Raw genomic sequence first — 24955 nt, forward strand, 5'->3', positions numbered from 1 at the left:
TTGTACTCTAACGATCATTACTGAACTAAAGAACACCATTCTGAGCCACACTATTATTAAGGGATGAGAGTAGACACTGCCTTTTCACAAACACCTAAAGGCTTCGCTGCTTCTACACTGATCCCTCTCTAGAATACAATAGAAAAGTGATCCAAGAGTTAACTTAGAACTTTCTAGTACCCACCCAAATCCCATGCTGTCAGATAAAGGTGACTGTCCAGGGTATATAGCCAGAAAAATAGTGTTCCTTCTAGGTGTTGATAACAGGTCCATAACCTCTGTACTGCTCTGATAAGTGTTCTCAAACTGGCCCCAGGACTCACTGGCAGAAACACAAATGGCATATACATAAGTTGGGGTGGCAGGTTACAAGGGATGATGAAAAACTATGGCTCCTAGCAAATAAGACGAGACTCATAGGTCTAAAACACTCAAGAAAACAGTTTTGCCCCAATCCTTCATAGTCCATGAGCTGCAAGACTGTGAAGCCTGGTGCTAAACTCTCTCCTTCTCACTACTTCAACTTCAGTGCCTGCCAGTGAACAGCCAACTCAAGCGGGATGGGATCCTCAGCCTAGGTATCCCTTCCTATAAGGAAAAATAAGGTTAAGATGTGCATATTGTCTCATGATCACCATAACCTTTCTCCTTGGAGCAGCTTATCTGCAAAAACTGCTCATTTGTGCCCCCATTCAACAAATATTGAGTACCTAATGATATATTAAAGACATCGAGTTCTGGGCAGTGAACAAAGAGGTCAAGTTCCCTGGCCCAAGGTTGGATGGTGATAACAAAGAAGAAAGCAGAGAAGGAGCATGACAAGATCTGTGGATGAGGGGGGTGTGGGAGGAGAGGGGGCATTTTCCTATTTTATATATGGATAATGAAAAGATTCTGTAGTGAGGCAGCAAGTGATCAAGCCTGAAATTTGTTGAGGGGGTGAGCCATATTCTGGCTACAGGCTATTCTCGGCACTGAGAAAAAACACAAAGTCTGGGGGTGGAACCCCATGTACATTACTTACCTAGCACGGGTAAGCGCCTAGGATGTGACATACGAAGGACCAACTATGCCTGGGTACTTGAGGGAGAGAAGATAATGTGATTAGGGGAGAGCCAGGGTCATCATAGAAGAAAGAGAATGTGACAACCGAAAGATACCGTATGGCTTCAGAAGCTCTGAGGTTTACTCTGGGGTGGGTGGGGGGCACAGGGAGCAACAAGAAACTTCATTTAGATTAGATTTGGTTTGGTTTCGTGTACTTGATGATGGTGTGCACACCATGGTGGACAAGTGGAAATCAGAAGAACACTTGTGAGAATTGGGTCTCTCCTTCCACCATGTGGTTCCTGGGGATGATACTTAAAAGGCATCAGGCTTGGGGGGAAATGCTGTTACCTGTGAGCCATCTCACTGTCTCCTACTAGAGCCTTTTGAGCAGAGAAAGCAATGTGACCTGAGTTAAGTATAGGAAAACAGGAACACACTGACTGTTGTGTTGAAAGCAAGGATACTGGTGATGAGCCACTAATGAATCCAAGCAAGAGGTGACAGGCACCAGGATCAGTCTGGTAGTGTGTGAGATTGATCACAAGAAGAGTGCAGGTTTGGGACACATCTTGAAAACATAGTCAAGTGGCAGGTACCATAGAAGACCATCTAAACAAAAATACATATCCCACCCAGTCACTGATATCTTGTTGAGACCATAAGAAAAATGGCTGGAATCTTGGTTCAGACCATACGAAAATGGATGCAGACAATTAAATGGGAAAGGTATTTTTCTTTTGCCTCTGTACCTGAATGAGAATGTGGCCCCAGAGTGTCAGACTGCTTAATGATCAATTACCTGACCTCCCACGAGAACCGTCTCTCCCAAGGGCAACCAGGCCCAGTGGACCTGAAGCAGCAGAGCAAAAAGAGCAAAGACAGTTAGTACCAAACTGAGGGTAAACAAGGCCAAACATTAACCACATGGCAATTCATTCAAGTGCAGTTTAAAAGGAACTAATTTCAAGCCCCCTCTCCCCCCAATGCCAACAGAAAAGAGAAATCTTTCCATGGACCCAAAAGCACTAACCTACTGACTTTCCTGGAGAGGGAGCAACTATAAAGATAGGCTGGTGAGAAGTTTATCTCGATTTGCTTTAAAAAAAAAAGTTTTAGTGCAGGGGAAATGTTGTATAATTAAAGCAATTTTGATAATGGTAGATAAAAATTCAACTCTAAATTGTACAGAATGTAATGACCGCCTCTTCTGGCATGCACACACCAGACACACGCGCGCGCGCACACACGCACACACACTCTCGCGCACACAAACTTCTGTGACGTGACTGCCAGAGAAATGACACTCTCACTCAGACTGGACCATTGCAAGTGGGAGCTGCTAACCACATGCTTTCCACTGCTGTTTTCGAGGACAGAGAGCTTTGTTCTTGTCTCTGACTAAACACCAGACTGAACACTCAATGAGACAAATGTGTGAGAGAATAGAAACAGTAAGAAAAGGAGGAAGGAAAAGAAGACCTCTATGCCAGGAACCTCATGCTTGCTGGGAAGCTGACATCAAGGACTTGGGGGAACCAAGGGAAGGTCTATAACGCAGTAACTTCCAGCCACTCTGGGAGACACAAGCCGGATGGTTCAGAATGAAGCCAGGCTAGCTGTGAGCAAGGTCGCCTTGGAAAGAATGGTGGGGATGAAGTCGAGATGAGCACCTGTGAGGCAGGAGCAAAACCAGTCAAGCTTCATAAAACTCCTCTGCAAGCCCAGCGGGTTGTGCTGGAGCAGACCATGTGAAAAGTCTCCTGGGATTAAAGCAAACCCCATGCAATGCTGTCCCCTCACGCCAGAGCAAACCCAGTAACAGCAACCCATTGGAGGTGGAGAGGAACAAAGCACACTCGGCTTTGCCCTGTTTAGGCAACTGTGATAAAGTAGAATTGGCTTACAAACAGCAGAAGTGGATAGAACACCACCAGGAGGCTAAGAAGAAGTTCAAAATCAAGGTTCTGACATATTCATATTCGGTGTCTGGTGAGGGCCCACTTCCTATTTCACATGTGCCAGGCTTCTCACTACTGACTGCTTATAACACACGCTCAAGGAATCTCTCTGAGGCCTTTTAATAGGGACACTAACCCCACTCAAAAACGCTCATCTCCCTCCCAAAAGTGCCACCGTTCCAATACCCTGAGCATGTGCAATGTTCAGCTCCCAATATTTGAACGTGGAGGTTGAATAAAAATGCCAGTCCCTAGAACGAGGGCCGAGACCAGTAATGTGAAGCCCTTGACACGGAATTATGTACGTGGTTCCACCCTCAGAACCACCCAAAAAAAAAAATCTATTCACAGAGTTAATATAAAACTTTAGTAAGACCTGTACTTTTGGAAACGACAAAACACTTCTCAAGAACCTACCACTGAGCCACCTGGCATGACGGAACTGGAGCCCATGGGTCTGGTCTCTCAGATTGGGTCTAACAGGGCAAAGGAGGCCTTCTTTTTTAAAGGTTCAAATAGCTACAGGGTTAAGTATTTTTAACTTGTAACATTTCTTTCCTTATCATTATACATTTACTTAGTTTGGTAAATGTTTAAAAGAGAAACCAATATTCAAATATTTAAACCTGAGAGACAGTTTTCTTGCATCTTGTGACTTTAGGTCAAAATGTCAGTTTCCCCAACTGGGCAGAGTAGTGATTCCTCTAACTTGGATGTTCTAGAGGGCTTAGGCTAGAGACACAAAATTAAGAGTCAAAAAAAGAGTATATGCTGCCCTTGAAGAGGACAGGTGTCTGCTCCCCTAACACCTCACAAGCACCAGGAGAGAACCAACGCCTCCAGCCTGGGCAAGCATCTACACGATGTGCGCAGGCACACACATGAACATAATTTAAAATAAAAAAAAAAAAAACCTCTTCAAAATTCAAGGGTGCCTTCAGTCTAGGCATCCACTCCATCCTAAAAGGCGTCAAAGGGCCCAGATCAACAAATTGGTTGTGTGTATAGTGTTCAGCTTCTGGTCACATCCCCCGCTCTAGCCTCTTCACTTCCATCAGATGCCAAGTTTTAGGATTCTCAAAAAAAAAAAAAAAAAAAGAGCTTTCTATAACACCCTCAGAGCTCTCGGCCTCAGCCAGCACACTTGCAACAACTCGTCAGCCATAGGTTACGGGAGCAGAAGTACCTTATCTCCTCCTGTGTAAATGCTATCTATGTAATCTATCTGCCTCATTCAGATGTAAACTCAAAAGCTGGATTCCAGTCTTCCACCTTTCGGTATCCCCGGAGCCTAGCACACGGCTCCGCTCAGTGATTACTGATGATGAGACTTCTGAAGGCCTTTTCTCCGAGCAGAATGCACAGGCTTTCTGACAGCTGCCTCTGCCATGTAGCTTGTCCAGCAGTTCCCACATTCCCAGCTGTGTTCTGGATGCTTGTGCCGAGGAGAAGCCCAGGGATTTGTTGTACTGCTTTTTTTTTTTTTTTTTGCTTGATAAGACACTTGAAGAGAATAAACACGTGGCAGAGAGGACATTAAAGTTGGGAATAAAGAGATTTGGGGTTATTTTACCAGTAAAGAGAAAGAGAAGAAATATTGCCATGCATACTGACATTTATTCAATATATGACAAGAAGGCTGGATTCGCCCTAATTCCCTCCAAAAGGCTTTCAATGTCCTTATGTGTCTACTTTCAAAGAGTCACTAGTTCTGATTTGTGCTTGTATTTTGAATTTAAAACATCTTTCCACAAGTTTAATAAGCATTCACTTAACCCCAGACTAGCCAAAATTAAAGCAAGTATGAAAGCTTTTACCTGAGCCAATTTCATTGGAAAGTTCAGAATCCCAGAAATTCAGACATGAGATGGCCCTGAGACATCATTAACTGCAGTGGTTTTTAACTGCTGATAGTCATTAAGAAAAAACATACACACCGAGGCCTGAAATTCCAGCTACTACTGCTGAGTCAGGAGAACTTAAGAGTTAAAGGCCTTGCTTCGGCTACAGAGCGAGTTCAAGATCAGCCAGGCCAACTTAATGAGACCCTGTCTCAAGATGAAAAAGAAGGCCAAGGATAGCACTCAGGAGTAGAGCACTTTACTTCTCCAAGAGGTCCTAGTGTAGGTAGCTTCAATCCCTAGTACCAGACACGGGTGGGGCAAGGGAGGGGGCAAACCCAGTCAGCCAGGACACAGCCCCACTCACACATTATGCTGTTGAGTGGTACCCCAGATATCAGTATGCTTTAAAATCTCCCCCAAGTAATGTTATACTACAATGTAACTGACAGCCACTAATCTAATTTGACATTCAAACTCGACACTCTAATACCACCCAGCCTCTCCTTTCCAAAGAAAGAACCTCATCACAAGTATCAGACAACAAATTTGTCAGTTAGGCTAGAGCTACTCAGCCTAAGAAAACAGATCCTCTCCGGTCTACTTCTAAGGCACTAGACTTGCTTTTCTCCCTCAATTAATTTCCCATCATTAATAAACCAACATCCCTACTTATCCCAAAATACATAGACATTTTAAGTATTCTCTGCTCTGGTATCCCATTGCATAACTTCTTTTAAAACCCTAAGTTATGTATGTCTGTTTCCCAGTGTCCAAATGCTTTTATTGATTGGACTGAAGGGCTAATACTAAGGATGAGATCCAGAGCCCTGTGCATGCTAAGCATGTGTCCTATCACTGACCTATACACCCAGCCCTCTCAGGATCTTTTTTCTTCCTGGCAAGGAACTCTGGGTGATTAATCAGACATGATATCCCTTTAAAGAAACCATACTGCTTCTCCTGGGGGGGGGGGTGAGCTCCGCCTACCTTTTTTACTATCTTGGTAACATGGAGGAATTTTCAATCTACCTTACATGAGTCGCTGTCAATTAACTTTGTCTCACTTAATTTCTAGTGTGTACCTGCCTCGCCATACCTGGTGGACTTCTCCTGCTCTGGCCTCTGTTCTGTAAGAGAATCTTTTCTCCCTAAAGCAACTTCACTCTGCCAGCTAGTCATGCGGTTCTTTTTTTTTTTTTTTCTTCCCCCAAGCAGCTGGTCTTTTTGATGTCTGGCACACATTTATCTGGGCTTCCAATAAGATGTTTTTACATAGTTTCCAGGCTTCCTGGAGGTTATTGACTTTAACTCTTCCATTCAATTTTTTCCCCTAATTTTGAACATTTGTTAGAGTTTCTTTTTCAAAAGTTGAATACCTGGCTAATGGATCTCTTTGATTTTTTTTCTCTCCCACCAGATTGCTAAATTAAATGCATCAGAACTTAAATATAATATTTCAAATTACCCTCAGAATGGGATCGCTTCGTGGATTTTCTGTACTTTCATGTTCTCTCTAGTAAGCAACAGATGTTTCAGCAAGTGGAATGGGAAATGCTGTTACCTGTTCATATTTTAATCTATCTGCTTATTTGTATAAAATATTCTGATCCTGTTATGCTTGGTAAATATAAAATTTAGATTTTGGTTCAAAGCATAACTCATATACACTAAACAAGCTCGATGCTCTAGACCGACCACGGGAATGTGCTCTTGTAAATTATACAATCATAACCACTTCAGTTGTTTGTTCCTAAAACCCTTATCTCAAGGTATGAAGAAATATGAAATTCTGAATCTTTTCTAAAATGTCCTATAACAGGGCCTTGATGAGATGGCTCACCAGGTATAGGTGCCTATCTGATCACTTGAGTTCAATTCTGGGACCCACAAGGAGGTAGAAAAGAACCAACACTCCAAAGCTATCTTGACATTCACAAGCACATCTGACTGGCACCTCCACCCAACTTCCTGCCACTGCCACAGATACACACAGATAAACAGACGTAAGAGGATGGAGGAATCTATAATGCTCGGGTATTAGTTCAATAATTACATTTACTCCCTCAAAGCAAAACAATGCTCTCAGGGTAACAACAACACATCATGGAAATTTATTCTCTTCTTTTTTTTTTTTTCTTTTAGATGTTTAAGTCCAAGATTCCTGGGAGTAGAACAGACCAATGAGATTGTTTTACACTATAGAAGTATAATGCCATAACATCACGGGTGCTATAGAACCATTTACATGAGCCCATCACCTGGGACATTTTCATTACTGCTGGGCACAGAACTCTTGGAGAGTTCAACAGTGACTCAATGAAAACAGGGTGATTTAAGATACCTGGAGCCACAGAAGCTCAACACAGTGGGATGACTCCATCCAAAGCAGCTGACAACCAAATGGGAAGTTGAGTGGCAGGCAGATGAGTTAAGAACTATTTAAATAGCCTCCTAATAGATCCGCCTGCCTTTATCTCTTGCCTCACCAACTCCTTTCACTCCAAAATGTTGCTAATTATCTTTCTAGAACAACACAAGCCATGACATTTCCCTCCCTAGAAACTGTCACTGATCCCTATGGTCCAAGAAATAATGTATATTCCTCCTACTATGGATTCTATACCATCTGTAACTGGGTTTGAATTTTTGCCTGTTGAAGAGATGACTGGATCCTCTCCACTACAGTGTGAGGGCAGTGCTGCCTAACTTAGATCTCTGGAACCTCCAGAGGAACAAAAGACTATATCTTCCTGTCTTAGTACAACACAGTGTCTATTTTTTTCCTATGTCAAAGAAGGCCTGGGTTCCAACCCTGCCTCTGCCACTCACAATCTGTACAACTCTGAATGTACTTCTTATTTAAATATCATATTTACTGACTTCTGTGTGTATAGGTGTTTTGCCTGTATATACCTGTGTACTGCATGCATAGTTGGTGCCCTTAGAGACCAGAAGAGGGCGTTAGATCCCCTGTGACTGGAATTGCTGACTGTTGGTGCTTGGAATGGAACTCAGTGCTCTTAACTGCTGAGCCATGAGAGATAGCTTATCCCTCCAGCCACATGAATGTATTTCTTAATCCTTTCCAATCTCAGTTTCTATGAGTAAATTAAAGGTGATAATTTTTGACTGCATAGACAATAGTTGTGGCCTTTAAATGAGACAAAGTCCTTAACATGGGCCTGAGCCAAAAGAAACTACACAATAGCTATTAGCTATTATAAGGTGAAAAATGTATTTTTGTTAGCATATAGGAACAAACCTTGTGCTACATAAAATAGTTAATTACTGGGGAACCAAGTAAGGATACTTCAGACTGACTCAGACTAACACTGATGTTCAGAAAACTCCCTTTTTCCTTCCTCAGTGGAGTCTCCAGCTAATCCCAAAATTGCATGCAACCTGAGGTGAATCAAATAAAAGTAAAATAGTAATTACATAGAATCAAGCATTTTGTATTTATGGATTCTAAAAGAGATTCAACTGCATAAGCCATAACTGTTACTAAGTAGCCTTTTTTAGCACACTCAGAAGGCAGTTGCTTTAGTCCTGAAGGTACAGGGCCCTGGGCTTCAATAAGACACTCTCAAATGAAACACAGACAGCCGAACTGATGATGCCAATAGATTAAAAAAAAATCACAAGGTAAGTAACAAAATCCAACCCCAGCTGGGTATGATGGTGTTGCTTGCATTTAACCCCAGCACTTAGGAGGCAGAGGCAGGCAGATCTCTGTGAGTTCAAGGCCAGCCTGGTCTACACAGTGGATAGGATAGCCAAGGCTATATCATTAGGCTCTGTCTCAAAAAAATAAATAATAAAATCCAACCCAGCTAAATGGAGAGGAACCACAAATCTTGCAACACATACTTTGCCTTACACTAAAATTTCGGTATCTTGCTTCCTACCCTTCCTCTCTGTCCGAACCGTAGCTCAAGTGATTCCCAGAATCCTTTGAGATGGATTTTATGAGCCTTTCAAGTGCGGGTACTTGTTCACAGGTTCTTTGTTCGTAAAGATAAACAGAACAGAAACAATGGCTCCAAGAGGACAGTGACTGGGATAAAGTTCTCCGTGGTATTAGTCTGCGCTGCTGTAAAAAGGGACCTTTTATGAAGGCAATACTATTTCTAACTAAATGCCATGCTCTTCGAGGCAATTCCAGCATACTATTCATGTGCTATTGTCACATATCCTAATGAAATGCTTAGGATTTTTAGAGAGCAGGGCCTGAGGAGATGGCTCTGGGCTTAAGAGCACTGACTGCTTTTTGTTCAGTTCCCAGCATCCACAAGGCAGCTAACAACCGTTTGTAACTCTAGTTCCCTCACAGAGACATTCATGCAGGCAAACCAGCAGTGTACATAAAATGGATCTTTAAAAAACATTTAGCTAGCATATCATTTTATACTAACAAACTACCACTGCCTATTTAATTCTCCAGTCCCAATCCCTTCTCCTTGTGTGTTGTCTGTTTGTGCTGTGGATTGAACCTAGGGACTGGCACATGCTAACCACATGCTTTACCACTTAGATCGCCACGCCCCCCCCAGCCCACATTTCTCATCTCACTCACATGGTACTTATCACACGTCACAGCGCATTCCAAGTATGTGGGAATGGCTTATCTCCCTACTACCAAGCCCAGTGGGCTTGGGGCAGGGGGCTGATTGCCTACCCTTCTTGTTGCTTCTGTGATGCTAAACCAGAATACTTCACATAACAGGCACGGCAAAAAAAAAAAAAAAAAAAAAAAAAAAAAAAATAGATACGGCCATTGAAAGCCAGTACAGATATCTTGTGATCATGGCACGTAGACTGGGCATTATTTTAGAAGTACTGGAGTCAAGCATGTAGGCAGTATGTATGATATACTTCCTCCCTGACACCCTCAAAGAACATCAAGACTGTCGCAAGTATGATCTATAACTGAGAATTGCCTAGCATATACAAAGCCCAAAGTTCAAGCCTCAGCATTCTTTCCACACAAAATAAAACATTAAACCTGCATAAGCCTAGGGTCCTGTGAACTAGACTTGTGGACATTGCAACCCACTGCCTGTAAAATCATCCCTGGCTTTGAAGAAAATACATACTTTTCTCAAGGAAAGTGCTTGGCAACCAATTCATTCAGATCTAGGCTCATGCCAGGTCATTACAATGACTTCCTCAGAATTGCCTCCCCAAATGGCCAAAATTACCTAAGGCTAGTCCACAGAAGATGAGGCTAATGTGAGCCACTGGAGAGACCATGGTGATGGTAAAGATTAGCCTGCTTCTATGCCAGCCATCTAAAGGTATTTGCTGGGGTCTGTCTGTGTTGTGACAGTGTCCTAGACTCAAATGAATGCCTCTAACGCCACATTTTTGAGCCATTCAGTCATGCATTTTTGTTATTGTTGAAAGTGGTGCGAAATTGCACTGCATGAGCTAAAGTCCTTGGTGGTCTTCCAAGGATTCCAGCTAAAAAGGCACTTCCTTTGTTCCTCAGGAGAATGCGGTCCAGTAGGTCACTGAAAGGGGGAAATAAAAGCAGCAGCCCTGGGAGGGAGATGAAGGACAAGACAAAAAGAATAAAATGTTTTGGGTGTGAGCACATTAGCTTCCATTTCCTGCTGCTGGGCACTAATAACTCCCTATCTTTTTTTGGGGGGTGTCCAGATAGACATACCAGATAGATGTACCTCAGGTGTCTTACGGTGCCCAAGACAATCAAAGGGAAACACCCAGCATCCCTGACCACCTTTTCAACTTCCTTTTCCTTTAGATGCTGGCTGGGGAAGACGTCCTGCCTCTCTAGAGACTGCACACCACAAACCTGAAGGACCTGGGGAGGGTGATTTCATAGCCCACTGCCACAATGCCTCTAGCTCACCTCAGAGGCACATATTGTTTGCACAAGCAGATGGAAACTTGTCACTGTCCCAGTAAGTGCATAGATGCATGCCTCCCTTCAGAATGTGGGAATGACAACTATAACCTTCGTGCCAATCATATCTGAAGCACCCAGGCCCAAACTGCAGGGCACAAAGACCTCAGGTCTGACCTGCAGAGCCCCCAAGCCTCTGCCGCTGCTGGTTCAATTCTCTTTTACTGGTAGGGCAGGAGGAAGAGGGGAAAGAAAGGGGGCTTTTCAGAGCTCTACAACCAATAAAATCATGAAGCTGGAAGGACATACTTGAGTTCCCAAAAAGACAGGCAGCTGAAGGGCAAACAGCCTTTCATCAGTAGCTTGTGAGTTACTTGACAACTGCCAAGGTGCAGTGGACTACCATCAACAATTTCCTCCGTTCTATTTCTAGACGGAGGCCGGTTACACTCTGAAAGTGCCCAGGAACTTCCCTCAATTACTTTTGTAATTTATATGTAATTGATAACTGCACTTAATCTCCAAGGTTATTAATAGCCCTTCCAAAAGATGACCCCCAAGTCTTCTTTCTTAAGTCGTTGGAAGCGCCTGGTTAAAATTACAGTATTTCCTTTGCTGGCTGCTGGCCCCCTGCCTGCCCCACCCGGGCAACCAGTACAGCGAGGCAAAGGCGCTCTCTGCACACTTCCATGAAAGGTTTGGAATGGAGATTTGGCCTTCAGGGCTCACATCTCTAACTCCTCCGTTAGGTTAAGCTGGCCAAAAGCCAGTTAGATTCGTGGCTCCTTCTGAGCCCCCGGGGTGAACTAGCTACCTGTGCCGCTTCGGCAGGCAGCCCACAGGGCTGTGCGCAACAGTTGGTGGCTTCAAAAATCGAGTACAACAGAGGAGGACTCGCCCAGGCACGGCCACCAGCGGGCCTGGAGACCTCGGGAGCCGGAGGGGAGGGCGTACCTGCGGCTGCCAGCCCAGCGCTCCAGGAGAACTTTCCCAAAGACCGTACGCACCCTCCGCAACCCCCCCAGGGCTGAAATCCGGTAAACTTTTTCAGAGGCAAAGCCATCTTCATTTGCATAACCATCTCCAATCTGAGATTTAGGTTTCCTGTAATCAGTCCTTTCAAAGGTCTGTAATTGAAAGTGCAATTAACCCTTAAAATGAGGTGAGAAAAGAGAAAAAGGAAGGGAAATACCCTTTTTATCCAACACCTTCCGGAAAGCTGGAGACTTCCCAAAAGTCGGGATTTGAAGGAGGACAGAGTAAAGCGTTCTCTTTCTAAAGGTGACTTCTAAAGCCCTTGCAGCTCCTAAAAACTAATCCGTGTCTGCAGTGGAAGAGAGGCGGGGAGAGGGGTTTTAGGAGAACGTCAATGAGCCGCTCATTCAAGTCCCACGTTTTGCGCCCCTAGGAATCTGTAAACTCCAGGAGGTTCCCCACCCCGCCCCCACTCGGCCTCATCGTCACCCACACAACAAAGCGGGGAACCCAGTAAGAAATTCAACCCGGAAAAGACGAGAGAGCCCCTGCCACGCACTTTAAGGGCCAGAGTCCCGAGCGACTCCCCAGAAGTGAGAGAGTGGGTTTGAGTGGGAGGCAGCAGCAAGGGACCTGAGTGGCGTTGAATAAACCGGCGGTGCCCCTCCACTCGCGGTGCCCGCTCAAAGCCGGGGTTCCTGCCTGCCGGTTTCTCCCTCTCGGCTACCTGGTGAGGCGTGGGGGGCCGCCCCCTTTTCCGGGGTGCCCACCGCTCGGTAATAGGAGTGTGTGTAGGATTCCCACCTACCGTTGATCTCATAGAGAGGGGCATCGTTCTTGTTGAAGCCTTTGGACACGTAGAGACGTCGCACTTCCGAGCAACTTTTCGACTTGGGCTCCGCAGCCAGCAGCGAGGCGCTGAGCGCGGCCAGGGTGCCAAGAAGCCCGAGCAAGCCTAACCGTGCCATGGTGCGGACCCTGACGGACGCGCTCCCAGCTTTAGGGGACAGAATGAGACCGGATAGGAAGCAGCGCTGCGGAGCGGGCGGAGAGGCGCGGAGTCAACACTCAGGAGCGGAGCAAGAACCGGGGAGTTGGAGTTGGTAGTGAAGAAGGAGGAGGAGGAGGAGGAGGAGGAGGGCAGGGGGAGGAGACGCGGGCGAAAAGTGGAGCTGGGCCTCGCGTCAGGCAACGGTCCCCTGTGCCAGGCGCCCAGCCGGGGTGGGGTACAAGGAAAAAGGCGTGGAATGGGCGCGGGACCCAAGGGACTAGGGAGAGGATTGGTGACCTCGGGACTCCGAAGGCTAGAGAACCCGGGCCAGCTAGCCAGGGTTCAGGGAAGGCTCGGGAAAGGAAGGGAAGGTGGCAGGCGTCGCAGGAGAGCTTGGTGTAGGCGGCGTCGGCGGGTGATCGCTGGCGCGGGGCTCCAGCTACCCGGCGCTGCTCCTCTCACCCAGCTCGGCTCAGCTCACCGCCTTCGGCCGCGCGGCTGTGCCCTTCTCAGCTCTGCCGCTGATTGACTGGCCCGGCTCGCACAGCGAGGCTCCGCAAACTTGGCCAAGCGGGGCGGCCCTAGGGAGGGAGGGGGCGGGCATGGAGGGGGCGAGCCCGAGACAGGCGGGAGCACGCAGGGCCGGGCTGGGAGAAAACCTGGAAGCTGGGTTGGATCTGGAGCAGGCCAAATCCACTTCCTAGGGGGCCCGCACCGGGCGCGCGGCGCTCCCTCTTGGGACACGCCCTGCTGGGCTCCTCCCTACTGCCCTCCTCTTCAGAGGCGGGGAACCTGCCCCCTCCCCCGTCCCCCACAAAGAGAGGAAAGGGCAGTTTCTTCCCGCTTAAGGGGCCAAGTCTCAAATCCTGGTGGCCCTGGGTCTTGGGGACTTGAGCCCCTGTCTGAGCCACAAACCTTTCCCACAGCCACTTGACTTGCTATCCCGGTGGGCCAGAACAGCACTAAACCCTTCAGCCCCAATACCAGCCTAGCTGCTGCCACCCAGCATCCAGGACCACTTCTAACCAGCATCTGGGTGAGGAAGGCACCGCTCATGTTATTGGCATTGTTTTGAATCAAACAGTGGCCGATGGTGGATGGTGGGGGGAACGCTGGGAGGGTACTTGGAACTCACAGCTGGGCTGAGGGCTTCACCTGGCCTCCTCTTAGCCTGCTTCCCATCACACAGTGTTCCCCCAAGAGCACGGGCTAGTCCCTAACTCTATCCTGCTTCATCTCCACACAGTGTTCAACTCAACGCTCACCCCCTACATTCTGCAATTAATACAAACTCTGAAACTGGCTAGAAACATCACTGAACCTCGAGGAGACGGAGCTAAATCAAGATTGCTCAGGAAAACTTTTGACCCCCACACTGCCCTGTCATAGGTACAGTAATTGACACCTGCAGAAAGAAAAAAAAAAAAAAAACGCTAAGAACTAGACTAGCACTCACCTCTAAAGCCAGTGCCTCCAGAGTCCCGGAACTCTTGAATGGAAGACCGCAGTGGTGGCAGAGAAGGACAGCCCAAGATTTCCAATCCTTCCCGATCTACATTTAGCCACAAGAAAACTGGGAATGGGTGAGTCTTCCCACCTTCCCAGCTTTGTCAGATTCCATTAATGAGTGTTTTTGAAGCTCCCAGGGCTCCTTTAATGAAGGGAACCGTGCAGATTGTGAACTTGTCATTACTGTTGTTATTGTTATAATCTGCTTTAAGAGCTTAGGGTGAGAAGTGCCTCAGACACCTCGGGAGTGTACTGGGAACTGGGCAGATGAAAAGGGCTGGAGCTTATTATTTGGCTAGACTCTCAATTCCCATAAAATTACATAGGGTGAAGATATGAACCATCATTACAATTATCGCCCTCAGAGGGTTTGTGGAGACTTCCTCCACTGTTCTTTGGAAACCGCGTTGACATGGTTGGCTGTGAGGAGCCATGGAAACCAGTGGGGCTGTTTTGAATGCCCACTGCAGACTCCTCTTCAAAACATTAACTCTTGCAGAGCGGTAGCACCAACAGATAAACTATGATCTGTCTGTAACTGGGACTTCCCATTTCTGTTCTGTTTGTTTGTTTGTGGGAGGGTTTCTCCCTCTGTGTAGCCCTGACTTTTCTGGAACTCATTCTGTAGACCAGGCTGGCCTTGAACTCAGACAGCCACTGGACTCTGGCTCCCAAGAGCTGAGATTAAAGGTTTTCACCACCACACTCAGCTGGGATTTACAAGTTTTGATGTCTGGCAACATATTTAATTTATGCAAACTCAGCTCCCTGTCATCTACAAGGAACTTTTGAATAATCCAGGTAATCCTCAAACTGCTAATGCTTAGCCCAGCACCCTAACTTTCATTGACTCCTACATAAAGATAGTCTTCAGCAAAGGAATTCTGATCTGAGATGCAACCAGCATTAATTGGGTATATGATGCACACTTATAATCCCAGAAGGTATAGACAGGAAAATCAAGAGTTCAAGACCAGCCTCAAAGACATAAGGAGTTTGTGGCTAGCCTGGGCTACACTTGACCCTCTTTCAAAATAAAGGAAAATAAGATAAAACTCTGTGACAATAAGAAAGGGATTTTCCTAGAATGTATAAAAGCGCCACATTAGAACATTGCCTCTCACAGCAAGAGAAACTCATTTTTGCTCAGCTCAAGTCACTGATGTTCTTCCTCCTAGTGCAATATTAACCAAAACTTGAGCCTTTTCTACCAGAAACAGTAACCTCTGGCTACAGGCAGATCTGAACAAGTCTGAACTTTACTAGGGAAGGCAGGAACCCCAAGCCCTGCTCAGAGGCGGCTCCCACTTCAAAGCCTCCTTTCATTTAAATACAAACAGGGTGAACAACTGGCAATCTATGAAACAAATATCACCCAGATGGAAGCTTTTCAGATGGCCCTCACTCTTGATGCTCTCCCCTCCTCCACCCCGGCTCGCCAAAGGAGGTTGGAGATGCACCTACACCAGGATAAGTCCTCTGCCTCAGCCTGCTGGAGGAATGCACACTGGAGGACAAGCCGGTTCACAGTTAAACGTCACGTGACTTTGGTTCAGATTTCACTTTTGATGTTCTTTATTAATATGGTAAAGTGTACATAAAATTTACCATTTTGGGCCGCATACAGATATATAAAATTGAGGGCCGAGGAATTTGCTAAGTTGTCAAAGGGCTTGTCATACAAGTATGAGAATCTTGAGTTCAGTATCCAAAACCAGTTTTTTTTTTTAAAGCCCAGTGTAGGATAGGGCATGGTGACACATGCCTTTAATCCCAGCTCTAGGGACGCAGAGACTGAAGGATCTCTGAGTTCATCAGGGTCAGCCAGGTGTACAAAGCCAGTTCCAGGACAACCAATGCTGATACACAGAGGAGCCCTGTCTCAAAAAACAAAACAAAATGAAAATTCTTCCATGTACAGGCATTCATTTGCTGTACAATCCCAATGCTATGGCGGATGCTTGGCTCCTTGGCCATTCAGATTAGGCAAATGGATGAGCTCTGAGCTCTAGGTCCCAGTAGGAGATCCTGTCTCACAAAGCAAAACTCCCAAGGTTAACCTCTGACCTCCACATGCATCTCTGCATATGTACAAACACATATAGATGGCGCACAAATAAAATACACAATACAGTGACATCTAAAATGCCCTACCATTGTTCAGTCATCACCATAGCTAGTTCCAGAGTATTTTCATTGTCCTGAAAATAATCCATATACTCATGAGTACTCCATTTTCCCACTCTAGACCCTAAAAGCCACCAAATCTGCTCCCTATTTCTAGGGTTTTGCCTAGTCCGGACTTTTTGTATGAAGAGAATTATACAATGTGGGTACATTTTGTCTGACTACCTTCATTCAGCATCAAGTTCTCAAGATCTTAACATATTAGAGCATTTCCTCCTTTTTTAAGGATGAGTAATATTCTATTACACAGGAATACCACAATGTGATGCTATAATACTTTATACTTTGCAAGACACTTGAGAGTATACCCTCATACCTGAAAAAGAAAAAGTAGGTGTCTCTAGGACTTAGGCTGTAACTCGGTGATACAATACAAGCTTAATGCACCCAGGGCAATGATCCAGCTCCTAGCATCCCTTCAAACACAAGGAGATTTTGAATTTTGTGTCATTATTTGAATCTACCCACTTACAATAACATACATACACACATATACATACATATATATACATATATAATATGCTTTGAGCATATCTGTTTTTATTGAATTCCTCTCCCACCACTGAACTTTTTCTTCTCAGAAAGTTTCTCTCCTGCTTTGATGTGGCATGCAGTGTGTGTGTGTGTGTGTGTGTGTGTGTGTGTGTGTGTGTGTGTGTGTTTAATTATGGATGCCTGCATGAACATAGGTAGGGAATATGAGCCTAGCTTCTGACATTGCTAAGAGGCACGGTCTTATAGCAGTCTTTGGATTTCTTCTTAAAAGAGACAAGAAAACCAAGTCCCAGACAGGTTATATAGCTTATTCAGAGCCACAGAGATATTTGAGAAGCTGAACCACCAAAACTGAAACTAAGCATCTGTCATAATCCCATAGTATTTCTGTCAGAAAATACAGTGCTCTGGGTCTTGTTTAGGATCAGTAGTAAATGTGTAACTTCCCCAGATCCTGTAGATTTATCTTTGCTTCAGATTAATAACTGAGCCTGGCACTCACACAGTGGGCCAGATAACACTTAGTTCTAAGGGGAGGGAAGATGTATAAGCCAAGGTTGGCTTAGATATAATGCACTTATAACATGCCTGGTTTTCCCAGATGGGGGCTGTCTTAGGTAGGGATTTACTTCTGTGAACAGACACCATGACCAAGGCAACTCTTATAAGGACAACATTTAATTAGAACTGGCTTCCAGGTTCAGAGGTTCTGTCCATTATCATCAAGGTGGGAGCACAGCAACGTCCAGGCAGACATGGTGCATGAGGAGGGAGCTAAGAGTTCTACATCTTCATCTGAAAGAAGCTAGCAGAACGGTGGCTTTCAGGCATGAGGGTCTCAAAGCCCACAGCCACAGTGACACACCTATTCCAACAAGACCTCACCTCCTAATAGTGCGAACCCCTGGACCAAGCATATTTAAGCCATCACAATGGGTCTCTCATCTGATGGGGCATGGGAACACATTGTACTATCCTCCAAGCAAAGAGAATAAGTTAAATCAGGTCCTTTTGATTTAACGTTTGAACTGGTGAGTTCCCCACACCGTCAAATAAAAAGATGGGAAGAAAGCAGATTTCTTTCCTAGTTGTGCTAAGTTGTTGAGTCCTTACTGGACTCATCCTAAGAATATACTGTCATTCTTCTCCATTCCATGGACAGTTCTCTCAGATTCCTTCTTCAGAAAGCCTACCTGGGGAACTCCAAGCAGAAATAGCAGCAGTTCCTGTCTGTAGACCTTCAGTGCAAACAACTGCCAACCTTGCTCCTGTACAGAATCCATACTGAGAATTCTTCCCCTTAGCACTGGAAGCTATTCCAAACTGGGCATTTCCCCCAGGGAACTAAAACACCTCTGTTTGAAATCTTCTGGTTTTCAAAGTGAGCTACTGCTTCAGAACTGGTAAAAGTTTGTTTGGACAGGATTAGGAATGGAGCTCAGCTGATAGAATAGAGCTTTGTGTCCAATTTTTAGCACCCTTTGTAATCCCAGGACTTGAAAAGTAGAGACAGGAGGATCAGAAGTTCAAAGTCATCTTTGGCTACTAAATGATTTCCGGGCCAGTCTGTACTGCATGAGACTCTCACTAAACTATTTTTTAAGTTGGTTAGACAAACTCAACATGTTCTTAGACAAAATATCACCCACTGGATCTTGTTGTTCCTTGGTTCTTCATCTTTTCAAGCAACTAAGCAAGCTATACTAAGTGACTACTAATTTTATACAAAGATTGATTTAGGGCTTGGACTATAGGGTATCGATAGAGAATTTATGCAAAACTCTGCCTTCATTCCCAACACTATGGAAATTTTTTATTTAAAAAAAGTTACCTATGGTTGATAAAGTTCTTTCTTGGTATACACAAAGACATGAGTTCAGTCCCTGCAAACACACACACACACACACACACACACACACACACACACACACACACGATGTCATAGTGTGTGAGCCAATAAGCACTTGTGAAAGTAGAAAGAGCAAGAAGTTCAAAGTCATCTTGGCTACACACCGAATTCAAGGTCAGACTTGATAGTTCCTGCTGAGATAATCAAACATTGATTTTAAGCAAAACAATAAATAGCATTTTAGTTCTATAAAACTTTGGATGCTCAGAAGATCAAGTGGCCTTAACCTAGGGGTAAGAAGAAGGCCTATATCCAAATGGAGACTGCCATCTCAGTTTCCTCTTTTTGCATGTTGGTGGTTGTGCTTAATCCTTTAGAATTGAAACCAGTACAAACCCAGACGTAGTGGGCCTATGGTACTGTAAGAGGTTGGTTCTAGGTCCTCCTACAGCAAAGCAGATAATTTACTCTGTGACAGTTTCACTCTCCAGGGGTTTCAAGGCACCGAGGGACACCCTCCCTGAAATGGACTTTATAGCATCTGCTTCTCTGCAGTACGATCAAGAAACTGATAGAGACAAAGCTCACCGAGAAAGCAACAGAATGCCTTAAATGCCCGAGTGAAACTTCTTAATGGAAGGAAGGCCTGTGTAATCTAACAGGTTTGTGAGCCTGAACTTCAAACCTGAGGGGTTGCCATGAATTTCTTCACTATTTTTTCTCCCTTCTCCCTTCATCAGCACCACCATCTCAGCCTTTATGTGAAGAGACAATATGCATTTTTTAAGAAGACCCAGCGGGAAGCAGGCATTTCTATTCCAAAGACATAGCACAGATAAAAAGAGTTGGAGAGCAGGTCAGACACACTTTGACATTTGTCATTTTTGAGCCACTGATGGGCAATGTCTGCAGCACCGCCACCGTTCCTGCCACACTCTAACAATAATGCATTCAAATGAGCCGGAGACTGAAACCTGCACGCACTTTCCTCCCTGGCAGAGAATGGAATCTAAGACATGCACCCCAGGGGGAGTAGCCTTCCCCTCTGTCCCTCCATGCTAACAGATGCTAGCTTTTCTCAATCAGTCTGGCTTTATATGATCATCCTAATGGGCATGTTCTTAGTAGTTCTCAGAGGGCCTGGAACCTTCTGGCAGACACAAGGTCTTGAAGATGAGTTTGATTTTTTTTTTTGTTGTTGTTTTTGTTTTTTTTTTTTTTTTTTTTTCGTAGCCTTTCATATCCACAACCTCCAAGAAAGCCCTGGTTTGCTTCCTTTGCTTTCAAGGATTTTTTTTTCCTTTTTGTTTGTTTGTGGTTTGTTTTGTTTTTGCTTTTCAAGACAGGATTTCTCCGTGTAGTGCTGTCTGGACTCAAACTCAGAGATCTGCTTGCCTCTGCCTCCCAAGTACTGTGATTAAAGGTGTGCACCATCACTGACTGGCAATTTTAGGATTTTAAAAAGTCATATTAAGACTAAAACTCTTGAGAACAGAGGATATGGCTCCTTAGTAGTACTTCCCTAGCATGCAGAAAGCCCTAGGTTTAAACCCCAGTACCACATAAACCAGGTGTGGTGGCATGTACCTGCAAACCTGTCATTGTGGGGGTAGACACGGGAGTACATCAAGTTCAGTATCGTCTATGGCTACATAGTAAGTTTGAAGCCAGCCTGGTCTACATGAGACTCTGTCTCAAAAGTATAAATTAAATAAATTAAATGAATTAAATAAATTTATTTGGTTGGATTATTTTGGTTTTTGTTTTCTTTTCCTGGTTTCAAGATAGGGTTTCTCTATGTAACCGCTCTGGCTGTCCTGAGATCCTCTTTGTGGACCTGGCTGGCCTGGACCTCACAGAGATCTGCCTGCCCCTGACTTCTGAGTGATGGGATTAAAGGCATGCACCAATTTGCCCAGTTATAAACACTTTCTTAAGAAGAAGGCATGTTGGAGAGCAAAATGTAGGGGATTGTGTGTTCTGCATAAAGAACTCTACCAAATGAGCTGTGTCCTTGCCCTTTCTAATCTAGTCTAATTTGTATTTCCTGCCTGTTAAAATGTGTGAATTCATATGGATCTACTAGTGTTTTGTGCTTGGCTAGCGATAGAACCTAGGGACTTGGACATGCTAAGCTCTATCACTGAGCTACATCCCCTTCCACACACAGGCTTTTTGAAATTTTACTTTGAGAACTGTTCCTGCTAAGTCACCCAGACTGACCACTCTTGCCTCAGCCTTCTGAGTAGCTGGAATTACAGGCAAGTGCCACCGCGCCTGGCAAACTACTTGCCTTTCCTAAAAATTTACGAGTGATATGATTTTGAAAACATGCTCAGTTTAGTCAATATTTTACTTACTTTGGAGAAAGAAATGTGAGGAAACCTTCTGGGGTTCTAGAAATGTCCTACATTTTGATCCAAGTGGTAGTTTCCTGGGTACTTACATATGTAAAAATTTGTCACTTTGGATTTATGCATGTCACCATATGCATGGCACTCTTTAATACCAAATGGGAAAAATACCACAAAATAAGATTATGATGTACATGTGCATATGTATATGAAATCTGTAATTTATCCTTTAAAGTACTGATTATATTATTATATAGTTTGAAGATTGTTTTCTATTTTATGACTGCATATAAAATTTAATCACTTAAGCTGCATATTCATGTATGTGTATACATATGTGCATATAGGTTAAAATATATGTGCTTAGATGAAACCTAATCATATGCTTTTGTGCATCTGTGTGTGTGTTCATGTATATGTTTAAGTGACCATAACTGTGCTGGTAGAGAGCTCTTGTTTTCTTGCTTGTCTTTTTTTCTCATCAGTTTAATGTTCCCTGTTTTGTTTTGGTTCTTATTCCTTAAATCTCATTTTAAAAAAACTTTCTCTTACACTTAGCTTTAAATGTTTATCAATTATCCTCTTTTCAAAATTCATGGTTTGGGACCCCTAAGTGGCTTCGAGGAGAAGTCAGACTTACCAAGACCTGCTCAGAATACCCAGGAGCTGGCAATATAACCATATCTGGGAAAAAGTTGAAAATGGAAAATGGGAAGCAATTGTAGAGACAGAAGTATCATGGCATTCAAACAGGGCCATTACCAGTTACAGAGCCACTCGTGAGGAACCTCATGGAAACCAGGTAAGTGCAAGACTGAGGTAGAAATGGGTAAGGAAAAAGGATCAGGAATTCAAGGTCAACTTTGGTTAAATAATGAATTCAAGGCCAGCTTGGGGTACATTAGACCCTGTCTCAAAAACTAATAACAAATTCTATTGAAAGCCCTGACCTCTCTTTACTACCCAGGAGAAACTATGTACCTGATTGCCATCTTTAAAACAAGTAAGTTGGGCTGAGCCTGATGGTACATGCCTGCAATCTCAACTATTCAGGAGGCTGAGGGAGAAAGATAACAAGTTTGAGGTTAGCCTTAGCTGTATATTAAGTTCTACTCCAGTGTGGCCAATTTAGAAAGCCTCTAATGTTATACATTTGTTGTATTACAAAACTACCTGGGGAGACACAAAAGACCTGTTTACTCACCCTAGACAGCGAGCCCATGACAGACCCAAAAGGGGGAATGCCACCAAAGTCCAACACATATGTCTACTCACCCCAGACAGGGAATCCACAACAGAACAAAAGGAAAAATTACAGACACCATCCAAGTCCAACTTGGTGAAACAATGTATTTTATTAGGATTACTTACAGGAGCAAAGGTGTGGAGAGGTTACTTACACAAAAAGCTGCATCACCAAAGCCCAACCTAGCATGGGTGACAGCTCACAAAAGCTGGGAACCTGGAGCACACTGTACAGCCTGCAGGCAGCTCAATAGATTGGAGAGTGTCTCTCCAAGTGACTCAATCTAAACCTACTACAGGCAGTTTGGCTACTTTCTGATTCTCCCAAAAAGCTTGGCTTGTCTGAGAATCTCTTTACAACTTGGCTTGTTTACTCTTTGGGAAGAAGAGGCCTAGTGAATCTGGTCAGTTTCAGGGACTTCCTGATGCTATTTTAATTGTTTGTTTGACTTCTGCCTGAAGAACCTTCCCTACAAGATAAAATGTTTCAATCTCAGAGAAAACCACTGAACAACATCATCTCTAAGATTCTAAAGACAGATAATGGTTGTTGGGGATGAGGGGACCACTTTAAACTTCAGTGGTATAGCCACTGGTAAATTGCTTATGCCCTGATAAACAACTTCTTACTCATGCCTCTATAGGCAACTCTAATGAAACTCAGTGGATCATTTTCTTTGAAAAAAGACATCAAAGTTGAAATAGGACTAGCAGGAGCAGGAAGGGGACAAAAGAGGGTAATGGCAGTTGATTATGATCAAAATATATTGTATACATGTATGAAAATATGATTATGAAGCCCATTATAGTGATAATATGTGCTAATAAAATATTGTTCAATAGTAGCCCATTTACCTAGCATACATAAATCCACAAGTACTGCAAAAAATAGAAGAAATTAAAATTAATAATAATATGTTAGGACAGTCATCTACTCTGACCTGGATACTCTAAGCTCTTTTATTCTTTGTTGTTATTACATGAGACCCTATCTCATGTAGGTCAGGCTGGCCTTGGATTTATTATTTAGTTGAAGCTGATCTTGAATTCCTGATCCTCTAGCCTCTGCCTCTGTAGTGCTAAGATGTCAGACTTACAGCACACCTGGCTCAAGGGTTACAATTTGACTGGCCAGTGCTGGTTCAGCTCCTTGTTCATTTGAGATTGGTGGAAGTAGTTGTTATCTGACCCCAGATAATCTCTTATTATCTATGTACTTCTCCAAAACATTTTTTGGGGAAAAAAAGTGAGTTCATTTTATTCATTTCTTAATAACAGGTATCAGTGTGGGGAAAACAAAAGGGGGTACGGGGAGGCTCACTTCCCAGAATCCCTTGTCCTCCCCCCACTCTGGGCACCTGGCGTGGGTGAGAGGGGGCTGGAGCCAAAGGGTGTGATTGGCAAAGCTGACAGGAAGACAAAAGGCACTGGTGGGTTAGGTCTTGGGCCTGTGGAGAGGGGGTTCTGCTCAGGCTCCAGGCAAGGCCAGAGGCTCTCTGGCCTCCTGACTCAGTCCTTTCCTTTTCCTTTCTTGGCTTTGGTCTTCGACTGGGTCTTGGCGGTGCAGGGCTTGGTCACATGGATGGTCTCCTGGCACTGGGCATTGTACCGAGCCTTCTTCAGGGTCCCTTGGCGGGCTTGGGTGCTAGTGCCCCCATCACACGCCCCCCGGCTCTCAAACTTGTATTTGCAGTCGGCTCCAAACTCCTTCTTCCAGTTGCAGGGCACCTTGCAGTGGATGCGCTGGGTCTGGGCCCTACAGGTACAGTCCTTGCTGCTGGGGGTGCAGGGCCCCCAGGTCCACTCCGAACACTTGCTGCCCTTCTTCACCTTGTCTTTTTTTTTTTTTTTTTTTTGGCCACCGCGGACGTGACCGCCAAGAGGGCAAGAAGGGCTAGAAGGAAGAAGCCTCGGTGCTGCATCTCGCTCACTGCCGGCGATGCTTCACTCCAAAACAGTTTTGTATAATCTTTCTTTCTTTTCTTTCTTTTTTTTTTTTTTTTTTTTTTTTTTTTTTTTTTTTTTTGAGTGCTCTCAGTGGGTTACGCAATTTCTGTGGCAAGTCCATGAACTGGTCATCCTCATTTTCTAGATAAGGAAGCTAGTTGTTTCCTTATCTACATCTCATGCCCAGGGGCCCAGACAGCCAATAGTAGAGCCAAGATTACTACTGAAGTCTTTGTTCTGACCACTGTGCTTGGTCTTTGTTCTGACCACTGTGCTTGCTATAAAATCTTATAATAGGGGTGTGTGTGTGTGTGTGTGTGTGTGTGTGTGTGTGTGTGTGTGTGTAGTGTGTGGTGTATGTACAAGATTGTTTTATTTTAATTTTAGGGGGACTTTGTTTGGTTTGTTTTTGTTTTACAGTGTGAAGATGGAGCTCATGGCTTTATGTATATTTGATAAGAGCTCAAACACTGAACTACTACTCCTCTACTCCTATGTTATTTCCTATAAATATGATATAGTTTTATTGATAAGCAACAAGAAAATTAAATAATTACAACAATATACTATAATAAAATTTATGTAAATGTATCTGATCTTGAAACATTTTTAATTAAAAAATATTTATATTTATTTATTACTATTATTAATGTGTATGGATGGGGGCTCATGGGGAGTACAT

General features: G+C 44.2%; 1 protein-coding gene and 1 pseudogene across 2 annotated transcripts in view; both read right to left on the bottom strand.

The window, feature by feature from the left end:
- Window positions 1-13197, bottom strand: part of GPC4 (glypican 4) — a 107550-nt gene extending 94353 nt beyond the window's left edge. Inside the window, exon 1 of the mRNA XM_080910978.1 lies at window positions 12505-13197. Within this exon, the coding sequence (XP_080767104.1) occupies window positions 12505-12664 (160 nt within the window). The 5' untranslated portion in view covers window positions 12665-13197. The remainder of the gene's footprint in view (window positions 1-12504) is intronic.
- Window positions 13198-23835: 10638 nt separating this feature from the next.
- On the bottom strand, window positions 23836-24248 carry LOC308415737 (midkine-like; annotated as a pseudogene). Its single transcript has one exon. The product of its transcript is annotated as a midkine-like (transcript).
- Between the last annotated feature and the right edge of the window lie 707 nt (window positions 24249-24955).

Source organism: Micromys minutus (assembly GCF_963924665.1).
Source record: "Micromys minutus genome assembly, chromosome: X".
Taxonomy (NCBI): Eukaryota; Metazoa; Chordata; class Mammalia; order Rodentia; family Muridae; genus Micromys; species Micromys minutus.